The sequence below is a fragment of the Jaculus jaculus genome, chromosome 1, assembly GCF_020740685.1.
Source record: "Jaculus jaculus isolate mJacJac1 chromosome 1, mJacJac1.mat.Y.cur, whole genome shotgun sequence".
NCBI classification, from domain to species: Eukaryota; Metazoa; Chordata; class Mammalia; order Rodentia; family Dipodidae; genus Jaculus; species Jaculus jaculus.
In genome coordinates, this window is record NC_059102.1 from 120437946 (window position 1) to 120451089 (window position 13144).

General features: G+C 45.5%; 1 protein-coding gene across 6 annotated transcripts in view; it reads right to left on the bottom strand.

Moving 5' to 3' along the window:
• Nucleotides 1-13144, bottom strand: part of Epb41l4b (erythrocyte membrane protein band 4.1 like 4B) — a 170725-nt gene that overhangs the window by 110996 nt on the left and 46585 nt on the right. For all 6 annotated transcript variants that reach the window (XM_045160207.1, XM_004657052.2, XM_045160198.1 and 3 more), the window contains exon 2: nucleotides 3492-3596. In XM_045160207.1, coding sequence (XP_045016142.1) covers nucleotides 3492-3596 — 105 coding nt within the window. The remainder of the gene's footprint in view (nucleotides 1-3491; nucleotides 3597-13144) is intronic.

Below are 13144 nucleotides of genomic sequence, written 5' to 3' on the forward strand. Positions count from 1 at the left end.
TAAAACCATCACAAACAGAAAGCAGGATGGAGAAGAATTTGGGGGAAAGGGAGGGCTCAAAAGTACCAGAGGGGTGGGCATTAAAGGTGGTGCACACCTTTAATCTCAGTACTTGGGAGGCAGAAGTAGGAGGACTGCCGTGAGTTCGAAGCCACCCTGAGACTACATAATGAATTCCAGGTCAGCCTGGGCTACAGTGAGATATTACTTTGAAAAACAAACAAACAAAAAAACAAACAAAAACAAAAAAAAGTATCAGAAGAGGCTGGGATGGCCAGAGAACCCTGGCCCAGAGAGGCAAACACTGAGCAAGGCTGTTAGGACACAAGTGGAAAGGGCCCCGTGGATGCAGAGGAGGCACAGACCAACTCCTTTATCCACAGCCAGCCAGGATGAAGAGACAGAGAGAGGCATGAAATGCAAGCGCTTTACCAACATGACTCTGAACTTCTCAGCAGGTAGAGCAATGCCTCACAGACTTTGGAGGCTTGGCTAGAAGTCTGTGGTATGAACCAGAAAGGAATTGTGGGGTACCCAGGCATGGGTTCAGGGGCTGATGGGTCTCAAGACAATTCTGAGGCTTGAGCTTGGCTGAATCTAGAATCTTTGCTAGAGCCAAGGGACACATGGTGCCTCCCTCCAGCAATGCTTGGCAGCTGGGGAGAAGCCACTATTGGAAACAGATGGGGCTATGTGCCAAGGGGGAACAGTCACTGGGGCAGGAGAACCAAAGGCTAGGCAAGGACACAGGTGCGATGGATGTTTGTCCGGGGTGGAGAAAGACGAAGCTGGGAGACAGGAATAAGACAGGAGGTCCCCACAGGGACCATGAACAGAGGGAGAGGGGTGGAAAGAAAGAAACAAGGAGAGGTTTCATGGAATGAGGGAAGAGAGCTTCTAGACTGGAGAGTGGGTGGTCATGGGACCCAAAAGGAGTCCACGAGGCTTGTTCAAATGATGCTTAAATGAGAGGAGAGTGCCTGAAGTATATAGAGGGCAAGTAACATGAATCCTGAAGTTACTGAGGTAAAGAGAAAAACTGAGACATAGGCCTTGTGGGATATGAAGGGGGTAGCCCAGAGGTCAAAGGACAGAGTACTAGGCAGCTCAAAGGAAGCAGGACTGACAAGGAGGCCGAAGGGAGAAACAGGGACATGCCTCCCTGGGGCCCAGAGGACAGAGGGAGTCTCCAGCTAAGAAATGGAGAGGGACAGAAACCAGCACCGTACAGTCAAGGGGGCAACAAAGTTGTTTGGAGGCAAGAATCCACTAAAAGCAGACAGGATGTCTGAAGGTTCAGAGGAAGCAGGTGTACAAGTAGCCGTGGAAGATCCCCCGGGAGCCACGCAGCGAGGCACACTGGTGTCCAGATTCCAGTCACCTTAGGGCCCAGCTTCTCCCTGATGTTCTCCAGCAGACCCAGTTAGCAGGTACTGGCTTTGGGCAGCTTCACTTTAAGTGGTCCCCAGGAAGTATCTGTCATTCAGGTTTGAGGGACTCCATATCCTTAGCTCAAACATCTTCCTTGGAAGCCATTTACAAATCACTGTCTAAGGGGCTGGGGAGATGGCTCAGAGGGTAAGAGCACTTGCTGCACAAGACAAGGGCCGATTCTGCCCCGAGTTCAATTCCCCAGCACCCATGCAAATAGCCGGGTGTGACTACTTATATCTGCAACCTCAGTCCTGTGAGGAAGAGAGACCAGAGAGTTGCTGAGGCTCACTGCTCAGCCATTCTGTCCACAACATGGCAGCTCTGAGTTCAATAAGAAACTCTGTTTCAGGCTGCAGAGATGGCGTAGTGGTCAAGCACTTGACTGTGAAGCCTAAGGACACAGGTTCGAGGCTCCATTCCTCAGGTCCCACGTTAGCCAGATGGACAAGGGAGCGCACGTGTCTGGAGTTCGTTTGCAGAGACTGGAGGCCCTGGCGCGCCCATTCTCTCTCTCTTTCTCCTCTTTCTGTCTATGTCACTCTCAAATAAATAAATAAAAATGAACAAAATGATTTAAAAAAAGAAACTCTATTTCAAGGAATCATGCAGATGAGTAATAAAGAAGAACACCAACATTCTCCTCTGGCCTCCTCATGCATGCCACAGGTGCATCTGCCCACACACACCATGCCACATACACACACTCACAACAAATACTGCAGGAACGCACACCCTTCCTCCTGTCTCACGCCCTCTTCTTGATTATTCTTTATTACTACTATTACTATTAACACCACATTTCGTATGGATGTATCATGTGTTGGTACCCTCTTTTTCCCTCATTCCTGCCCCATTCCACTGGGGACACTCCTCAGTGGGGTTGCAGGTGTTCCCCCTGGGTTGTGGGTTATGCGCTGTGGGAGCAGCAGTCAGTTGTTGGGGGGATTATTCTTAACTCTGTACCTTTCATGTCAGTTCTATCACACACATTCTACATTTTATGTGCATGGCTCGGTGAATAGCAGACACTCACTAAGCACTCACTAAGTGGTGAATAAATTATCTTTGAAACCCAAAAGTGTATCTAGTCAGGAAGGAATTCAACAAAGTCACTCTTGCTCTTACAGAAAGGAGTTCTTAGCTTTGAGGAAACTATTCATTCCAGCCTCGACCTTCAAGAAAGCAAGGGAAGCTTGGTGCTGACCTCCTGGAACCTGCAGGCTGGATTTCCTGTAGGAGCAAGACCTGCTGACTGCTGTCCATCTGAAATCAGGGACTTAGCTGTGGTCACAGCATCTGCTATCTGCCCACCCAGTCAGCAAGAAGGTCCCAGTTACAAATGAAAGCAGCAGGGCTAGGAAGATGGCTCAGCGGGCAAGAGGCTTGTTGTACAAGCATGAGGACCTGAGTTAGGTTTCCCAACACCCATGCAAAAGCTTGGCATGGCCACACACACTGCTAACAGCAGTTCTTGGGGGGTGGGGTGGGCAGAGAAATAGGAGACTCACTGGGGCTCACTATTCAGCCAGTCATACTTAAAATGGCAGTGCTAGGTTCAGTGACAGACTCTGATCAAGGGAACAAAGTAAGACAGAGATAGAGAAGGATGCCCAACATTCTATTCTGGCCTCCCCACATAAGCACACACAAGGTACATGCATCTGTGTACACATGCATGTAATGTACACACACCAATAATATAATTAATAGCATATAATGATGGCAGCTCCAATGAAAGAGTTTCTACGGTGTTTCTTCCTCCTCCCTACTTTAGTAATATGCCTACAAAAATGCACCCTTGTGCTCAGAAACATCGCCTAAAGGAACTCTTCACGGAGCCTCCCAGTCACTGGTCTCCATAAGGGTGGGAGGATCTGTCAAGCATCATCCTGAATACATTTTGCTCAGGCACCAGCACCACCTGCCAAGCCCATTACTGGAACAATATCAGGGTTCCACTTCTATTTTTCTCTCTACCAATTTGTCACAACTAACTGTGGGTTTGCAATTAGCATGAAAAGCCAATCTATCCTGAAATGAGTCAAGGCAATACGTACCGCAACCTGGGCAGAGTCGAGGAACTGGAGGCCAAAGTAATCTGTTTCTACCAGGTCCAAATGGTACACAATCTGATCAAACAAGTCCTGGCCTTTGGCATGCTTCTGGAAGACAAATGGGGACATGAAAATTCAGGGTGTGATGGATGGATGACAAACAAAAACATTAAAAAAATCCACATCTTTCAGTAAATCACATGCATATATACATTTTTTTTGTTTTGTTTTAGAGTAAGAGTCAGAAAGAGAGAGAGATAGAGAGAGGGAATTGGCATGCCAGGGCTGCAGCCACTGCAATCAAACTCCAGATGCTTGTGCCACTTAAGTGTGCATGTGCGACCTTGTACTTGTGTCACCTTTGTGCATCTGGCTTATGTGGGATCTGAAGAGAGATCAAACTTGGATCCTTAGGCTTCGCAGGCAAGGGCCTTAACCACTAAGCCATCTCTCCAGCCCTATAATTTTTTAAATTGTTAGGTGGTTTCATATTTATGTGAAATAAAAATTTCTAATTCAAGAAATGCAGGGCTGAAGAGAGGGCTTAGTGGTTAAAGTGCATGCTGTGAAGCCTAAGGTATCCAGGTTCAATTCTCCAGGTCTTACGTAAGATAGACGCACATGGTGGTGCATGCGTCTGGAGTTTGTTTGCAATGGCTAGAGGCCCTGGCACACCTATTCTCTCTCTCTCTCTCCCTCTCTGTCTCAAATAAATAAATAAGTAAATAAATAAGCTAAGTAAATAATAAAAAAGAAATATGCAAACACCATGCCAGCATGTGAAGCTAAAATCCAGCTAAGCACCATTAATCCTCACTGGCCTCTCAGTACCAGAAGGCATTTTGAATTTGGATAGATGCCACATGTGAAGGTAAGCTTTGCCCAAACCAGGTAGTTATGGAGAGAGGTGTGCTCTACTTCAGCACAGCCCTACCTGAGCCTGCTGTAAAGGCAGGTGACTTTAGGAGATCTACTCATTCTTGGGAAATGCCTCACTCTGCCTTCTGATTTCAGAGCAAATAATTGGGAACAAAACAGGACTTGTTATAGATCACAGCTATTGAGCTACAGCGCAAGCTCACTCCAGGGTTCTGACTGCATGGTCCACAGATGGGTCAGAACACTGGAGCCAGACACAGTGGCTGCACCTGCTGCTTAGTAACAGGTGTGACCTTGGGCAAGCCATTTTTCCTCATGATTTTCTTCCTACCCTGCAAAATGGGCCTGGTGACAGATGGTTTCCCCACCTCTTAGGACGACCAAGGATGATCTAAATAGGAAATGACTGACTCGTGGGAACAGTGTGTACTACATCAGTACAAATAGGTTTAAAGTAAGTGTCAAAGGAAGCAAAGGCGAGGGGAACAAAAAACAACTTCAAGGGATCCCACAGCAGATCTCACTCCTGCCTGGGACGGTAAGTAGCGCTGGGTGACCAGGGTCCAGATGAGCCCCCCTCACCCCATGCAGGTGCCCCACCCTGACCCCATGTGCCAGGACTAGGTATCAGCCACACTAAGCACGGTAACCACTCCCGCCCCATCCTCTGTTGCTACTGCTAGTACTGACCCCAGAGCTGATCTCACTCCCAGGCTCTGGCCAGGGCCCAGGAAAGCTTCCCCCTGCCACCCTGAGCGTACCACCCCTCAGCCCCTGGCCTGGTCTGCCTGACTGCATCTCCCAGAGCAGTGACTTTCTAGCTGAGCACACTCTACAGTTTGGACCCTGAGTATGCCAGGCCTCCCCAGCTCTAGCTCTGACCCACCTGGAGGCTGTACACACAAGGAAGAACCTGCTCAGATTCAAGTATATCTAGCCCAAATTTAAGGCTAGACTGATAACTCCTCCCCCCACAACCTCTAAGTCTGACCAGGCCACTCAACATAGGCTCCAAAAGAGCTGCCACTGCTGTACTCTTAGTAAGAGACTATCTTGAGATGGTCAAATCCCAGCATAAAACAAGTAACACAAGATACCAAGGAAAAATATCCCCACCAAGAATGCCTACTCCCATGGTAGACCCCTCCAATGGAAGGTTAGAGGATTCTCCAGACACAGAATACCAAAATGAAGTTCTAATAAGCACATTAAACAAACTTAATCTGGCCATGAGCAAACCAATGAATGAAATGGGAAGGAATTGACAAAAAGAACTCAAAGGATGTTTGAAGGAAATGGAAGAAAATGAACTAAAAGAACTCAGTAGATAGCTTAAAAAAATGGACAAGAATCAACAACAAAAAATGAACTCAATGGTTAGTGGAATAACTCAATGAGGACATGATCACATGCAGGAATGAATTCTAAGAGACAATAAGAATGCCAAACCAAGAAATGAAGAGATGGAAACACTGAAGAATATGGGAAACAAAAATGCAATATCTCATTTAAGAGGCTGCCAAGAAAGCCTCACCTCACCAACAGAATAGGTTATGGGAAAGACAGATTATCAGACCTCAAGAACAAGATAGAGGAAGCAGCAAGTGGTGGGGCACGCCTTTAATCCCAGCAGTGGGGAGGCAGAAGTAGAAGGATTGCTGTGAGTTTGAGGCCACCCTGAGATTATCTAGTGAATTCCTTGTCAGCTTGGGCTAGAGTGAGACCCTACCTTGAAAAACCAAAAAGAAAAACAAAGATAAGAGGAAATAATATGGTAGTCTGAAATCATTCAGATCATGGGCATACAAGAAGGGGAAGGAAGACCTAAAAGCCAAGGGCATAGAGAATACCTTTAATAACATTACAGAAGAAAAAATTCCTAACCTTACAAAAAAGAGTCTTATCTAGGTATAGAAGGGACACAGAACACCAAGCAGACAAAGATTAAGCACAGAAAACAGAAAGTACTAAAAGCATCAAGAGAAAAACAGCTAATTACTCACAAAGGTGAGCCCATCAGAATTACCTCTGATTTTTAAATGGAAACTCTAAAAGTCAGAAGGACTCAAAATGGAGTACTTAAAATTTTAAATTTTTTTGTTTATTATTTTTATTTATTTATGTGAGAGTGACAGACAGAGAAAGATGCAGGTAGACAGAGAGAGAGAGAGAAGGAGGGAGAGAGAGAGAGGGAGGGGGAGAGAATGGGCGCTCCAGGGCCTCCAGCCACTGCAGACGAACTCCAGATGCATGTGCCCCCTTATGCATCTGGTAACATGGGTCCTGGAGAGTTGAGCCTTGAACTGGGGTCCTCAGGCTTCACAGGCAAGCGCTTAACCGCTAAGTCATCTCTCCAGCCCTACTTAAAATTTAAAAGACCATGGTTGGCAACCCAATACCTAGCAACATTGTCCCTCATAATATAGAAGACTTTCCCATGATAGCAACCATCTTTATGGATATATGAGCACTAAGCCAGCCCTACAGAGAGTACTGTATGGAATACTCCACACTGAAGAGATTAATGAGCAAACTAAGGAGGCTACGGGGAGAAAAATAATAATCATAATTAGAAGAGATGTGAAAGCATATGAACATCAAGGAAACACCAAACTCCACAAAGTTTCAACATGACAGGTGTTGCAGTCAGATTTGCAATGCAGGCAGAAAACACCTGACCAAGACCAGCTTGTGGGAAAAAAGGGTTTATTTTGGCTTACAGACTTGAGAGGAAGCTCCATGATGGCAGGGGAAAACAATGGCATGAGCAGAGAATGGACATCACCTCCTGGCCAAACTTCATAGTCCATAGTTCTTAATGCATTCAGGTCTTTCAAATCTGAGTAGAGTAGTCCATCAAGATGTACTTAGAGCACTGCAAGGCATCTTTTAAGCCAAGATTTCAAATTCATCCACATTCCTCCTGCAAAGCAGTTCCAAAAGGCCAAAATCTAGTCACACAGCCAGGTTTCTAGCAGCAATAGTCCCATTTCTCGGTTCCAATTTACTGTTGCAGTCAGGTTTGCATTGCTAGAAGAAAACACTAGATCAAGAGCAGCTTGTGGGGGGAATAAAAGGGTTTATTTTGGCTTACAGACTCAAAGGGAAGCTTCATGATGGCAGGGGAAAACGATGACATGAGCAGAGGGTAGACATCTCCTCTTGGTCAACAGCAGATGGACAACAGCAACAGAAGAGTGTGCCCAACACTACCAAGTGGAAGCTGGCTATCACACTGATAAGCCCACCCCCAACAATACACTGTTTCCAGGAGTTGTTTATTCCCAAATCACTATCAGCTGGGAACTTAGCTAAGTTTATGGGGACATCTGACTCATACTACCACAACAGGGATTAACTCACACCTCTCAGTTACAACTCTGAACACAGATGGACTCAAGTTCCCAATCAAAAGACACAGGTTAATAGGCTGAATCAAAAAACTGGATCTATCCATTTGCTGTCTACAAGAAACTTAGCTTACCAGTAAAGACAGATACCACCTTAGGGTGTCAGGATAGAAAAAGATATTCCAAGAAAATACTAATAGGAAACAAGCTGATGTGGTTATGCTAATATCTGACAAAATAGACTTTAAACCAAAAATAATCAAAGGAAATAAAGAAAGCCCCTTTATACTCATTAAGGGAACAATTAAACAAGAGGACATTATAACCATAAACATATATGTACCAAAATTCATAAAGAAAAATCTATTAGACATTAAATTAGAATAAATCCCAATACAATAATAGTAGGAAACTTTAATACTCTACTATCAATACACAGATCATCTGAACAGAAAATAAACAGAGAAATAATGGAGCTTAATAACACTATAGATTAAATGGACCTGACAGACATCTACTGGAACATTCTACCCTAACTCTACAGAAGACACATTCTTCTCAGCAGCTCATAGAAACTTCTCTATAGTAGATCATATATTAGAACATAAAATAAGTCTCCACAAATTCAGGAAAATAGGCATAGCTCCAGGTAGGATAGATATACTTGGCCACACTGCAACAAAGCTAGAAACCAACAAGAAAAAGAGCAGAATATACACCAACTCCTGGAGATTGAACAACTCACTATTCAACAATGAATGGGCTGTTGAAGAAAACAAAAAGGAACTAACACACTTTCACAAATTCGCACATCACTAGAGAACCAACTCTGTAGTATAACAACTGCCCAGCAAAGGAAAGGTGAAACATCTGGTGCTGACTATCTTTACAAGGCCTAAATGCAAGAGTGAAAACTATAAAGCTATACATATATAACTACAATGCTTCGTAAGCCTGGCTTAGTCAGTGTCTGTGAGATACAAGACCAAAACAGGAGCAACAAGAGAGGCAGTGCACTGGACGTCAAAGTGTGAAGGGTTTGCTCTTTAAAGGATAGCAAGAGGTACAGAAAGCACAAAGGCAATCCAGAACACGAGAAAGGTTCTGAAAATCATATACAGTCACACCCCGAGTGTCAAAGGACTTGTTCCAGGACCAACCCCCCATCAGAATATAATCCCATGAGGGCTCAAGTCCCTCACACGAATGGCACACATTTTATGCCCATCCTCAAATAGACTTTAAGTCATCTCCAGATGACTTATAATCTAACACTGTAAATACTCTGTACGTAGTTGTTTAGAGAAAGACAGGGAAAAAACCCTCTATATGTTCAGCACTGATGCACATTTCTGAATGGCTTCTGCCCACTTAAGTCAGTTGAAACCACACATGGAAGGGACCAACTGTAGCGAATAAGGACCTTCATCTAGAATACATAAAAGAAGTATTTCAATTAAAACATGAAAAGATAACCAATTCAAGAAAAAGACAGACAAAAGTATGTACACAGTTCTCTAAAGATGTACACATGCATAATAAGCATGTCCATCAGTGTTCACCACCACTAGGGAATGCAAGCCACAGTAGATACACAGCATGCCCACTAAAAAGGTGCGAATGGAAGACAGTAACAAGGGCTGGAGAAACTGGAATCCTTATACATTGTTGATGAGAATAGAGAACTGTGCAACCATGTTCCTCAAATGGTTAAACATAGAGTTACCCTATGTTCCAGCAATTCCCTCCCTAGATTATAAGTATACCCAAGAGAGATAAACACACATGTTCATGAAGAAACTGGCACATGGATGTTCATAGCAGCATCATTCATAAGACCAAAAGGCAAACACAGTTAAAAGAGAATATCCATTTCATGAACTTTTTTGTCCTAATAAAGGGTGAAGTACGGGTGCATGCTCCCACATGGATGGACCTAGAAAACACTCTGCTTCACTATACATCACTATCAAAGAAGCTGGTCACAAAGGCTACAGATGATATGTCTCTATTCTAAGAAATGTGCAGAGTAGGCAAATCCTTGGAGACAAATTAGGCTAGTGGTTGCTTATGGCAGGGGTTTTGGGGGGGTGACAGACAGAATAGGGTTTGGCCAGTGAAATGTCTGAAAACTGTCCACAGATGAAGAACTGTGTCAATACAATAAAAGCCGCTGAACTGTATACTTTAGAGGGATAAACTGTGTGGTGTATGACTCTCAATAAAGCTATTAAAAATATAGATACGTTTTCTCTAGTAACATATCCCAAAAAATAAGGGGAATGGGGGGTTTGCTAGAAGCATCTTGCAGCTCCAGTGGATGGTAGGCTTTAAGCTCTTCACCAGTGGAGACTCACAACGCAGCGGGAGGAAATCAGCCTCTGTGCCCTCCACTTAATGTGGCACAGCACTACCACAACCACGACTTGCTCCACGCGCTTCTAGCTCTACAAGATCCAGCTTTGGACCCCTAGAATCTCCTTGGAGAACAAAAAACTATTTTCATTCTTTACCTAATAGAATATAGTGCAAAAGAAGAGATGGTGGGGGAGGGGTACAAGTCAGAGACTTAAAACACTTTTTTTTCTGTAAACAGGCAAGGTCAGGCTGGAGAGATTGCTCAGTGGTTGTGGTAGTTTGAATGTACGGCCCCATAGACCCAAGTGTTTTATTAAAACTGAGTTTGTAACTTCAGCTCCTAGCAGGCAGGTTCCTGCGAAAGGGGGCATGTCTCTGGGGGCAGATCCTGGAGTGCAGCCCGAAGGTGGATCTGAATTACAGTCCAAACGTATGGAAAGGAGTTTGAGCTCCAGTGGTACATGCTTGCTTGCTTGTTTTTGGTGTTTGATGGCTGTTTTTTATTTTTATTTTTTTGCTCTCTGCTTGGATTTATGAAAGGGAGCCAGCTTCTTCCATCATTGATGGAACCTCCCCTGGATTTCTAAACTAAAATAAATCTCCCTCACATAAGCTTCTGCCAGGTCATATGTTCATCCTAGCAATGTGGAGCTGACTGAAACAGTGGTTAAGATACTTCCTGTGCAAGTCTGAGCCTCAGGACCCATAGAAACAGCTAGGTATAGCCATGCCCATCTGTGACCCCAGTACTGTAGGGCAGCAGAGACCTGAAAGTTGCTGGAGCTTGCAAAAAAAGTGGAGGGCAAGCTCTGGGATTAGTAAGAAATTCTGGCTCAAAAACAAAGAAGAGTGATAGTGCAGAGCACCCAATGTCCCCCCCCCCCAAAACCACTGCAGGTGATCATACTCCTCCACGAGCATGTACAGGGTGCATCACATGAGCACTTACATGTGCATGAAAAAAAGAAAAAAAGGCAAAGATAGAAAGCCGGGTGTGGTGGCACATGCCTTCCATACCGGCACTCAGGAGGCAGAGGTAGGAGGATTGCCGTGAGTTCGAGGCTGCCCTGAGACTCCATAGTGAATTCCAGGTCAGCCTGGGCTCGAGTGAGACCCCACCTCGAAAAACCAGCAACAACAAACAAAGGCAAAGACAGGGCTGGGGAGACTACTCAGTGGGTAGAATGCTTGCCACGTAAACATGAGCACTGAATTCGCATCCCTGCACTCACATAAAAGCTGGGGTAGTGGCGCACACCTATAATCCCAGCACTGGGGTGACGGAGACAGAAGTTCCTCAGGGGCTCACAAAATAGCTAGTCTAGAAGAACTGGTGAGCTCCAAGTTCTATGAAAGAAACCCCAAAAAAATAAGGTGGAGAACTACTGAGGAGATGCCAATCTCTGACTTCTGCATGCACCCGTACACACACGTGCCCAACAAACAGGCACATGTTCTAATTAGGGGCCTGAGGAGATGGCTCTGCAAGTAAAGGCTCTCTCTCTCCCTCTCTCTCTGTCTCTGTCTCAAACAAACAAAAGTATTTTTTTAAATTTAAGTTAAAGTAAGATAAAATCAAGCTCGATGTCAGGACGCACACTTGGACAGCACCATTTGAAATGAATGAGGAGATGATCATAATGGAGTCGGAGGTAGGCACTACTCACCAGGTGGAGAACACACTGGGGAAAAGGCTCTCACGCCATAGACAGGGTTCTGTCCCAGGAGACAGGATGAGTGTTTGCTTTCTAATCATTTATACACTACACCTCTGTTTCATCAGCACACTTCTATCTGTACGATATAGGCATGGAGCTTACTGGTGACAAGCATGAATAGCATGGACAAGGCCCTGAGTTCAACCCTAATATCCTTCTCTTACCCCCAAAACAAATTAAAACTACCACTAGATTAGACTTTAGACTCTCCTTTCGGTAATGATGCCTCTGAAAGAGGAAACAACCAGAAGGCTGGATGAGCAATAAACATCTCTACTGCATGTTCCACCAGAGAAGACAGGAAGGTCTCCACAGCGTGCTCCACTATAGAAGACAGGAAGGTCTCTACAGCGTGCTCCACTACAGAAGACAGGAAGGTCTCCACAGCGTGCTCCACCAGAGAAGACAGGAAGGTCTCCACAGCGTGCTCCACTAAAGACAGGAAGGTCTCCACAGCGTGCTCCACTACAGAAGACAGGAAGGTCTCTACAGCGTGCTCCACTACAGAAGACAGGAAGGTCTCTACAGCGTGCTCCACTACAGAAGACAGGAAGGTCTCCACAGCATGCTCCACCAGAGAAGACAGGAAGGTCTCCGCAGCGTGTTCCACTACAGAAGACAGGAAGGTCTCCACAGCATGCTCCACCAGAGAAGACAGGAAGGTCTCTACAGCGTGCTCCACTACAGAAGACAGGAAGGTCTCTACAGCATACTCCACTACAGAAGACAGGAAGGTCTCTACAGCGTGCTCCACTACAGAAGACAAAAAGGTCTCTACAGCGTGCTCCACTACAGAAGACAGGAAGGTCTCTACAGCGTGCTCCACTACAGAAGACAGGAAGGTCTGCACAGTGTGCTCCACAAGAGAAGACAGGAAGGTCTCCACAGCATGCTCCACCAGAGAAGACAGGAAGGTCTCTACAGCGTGCTCCACTACAGAAGACAGGAAGGTCTCCACAGCGTTCTCCACTACAGAAGACAGGAAGGTCTCCACAGCGTGCTCCACCAGAGAAGACAGGAAGGTCTCTACAGCGTGCTCCACTATAGAAGACAGGAAGGTCTCTACAGCGTGCTCCACTACAGAAGACAGGAAGGTCTCTACAGCGTGCTCCACTACAGAAGACAGGAAGGTCTCTACAGCGTGCTCCACTACAGAAGACAGGAAGGTCTCTACAGCGTGCTCCACTACAGAAGACAGGAAGGTCTCCACAGCGTGCTCCACCAGAGAAGACAGGAAGGTCTCCACAGCGTGCTCCACCAGAGAAGACAGGAAGGTCTCTACAGCGTTCTCCACTACAGAAGACAGGAAGGTCTCTACAGCGTTCTCCACTACAGAAGACAGGAAGGTCTC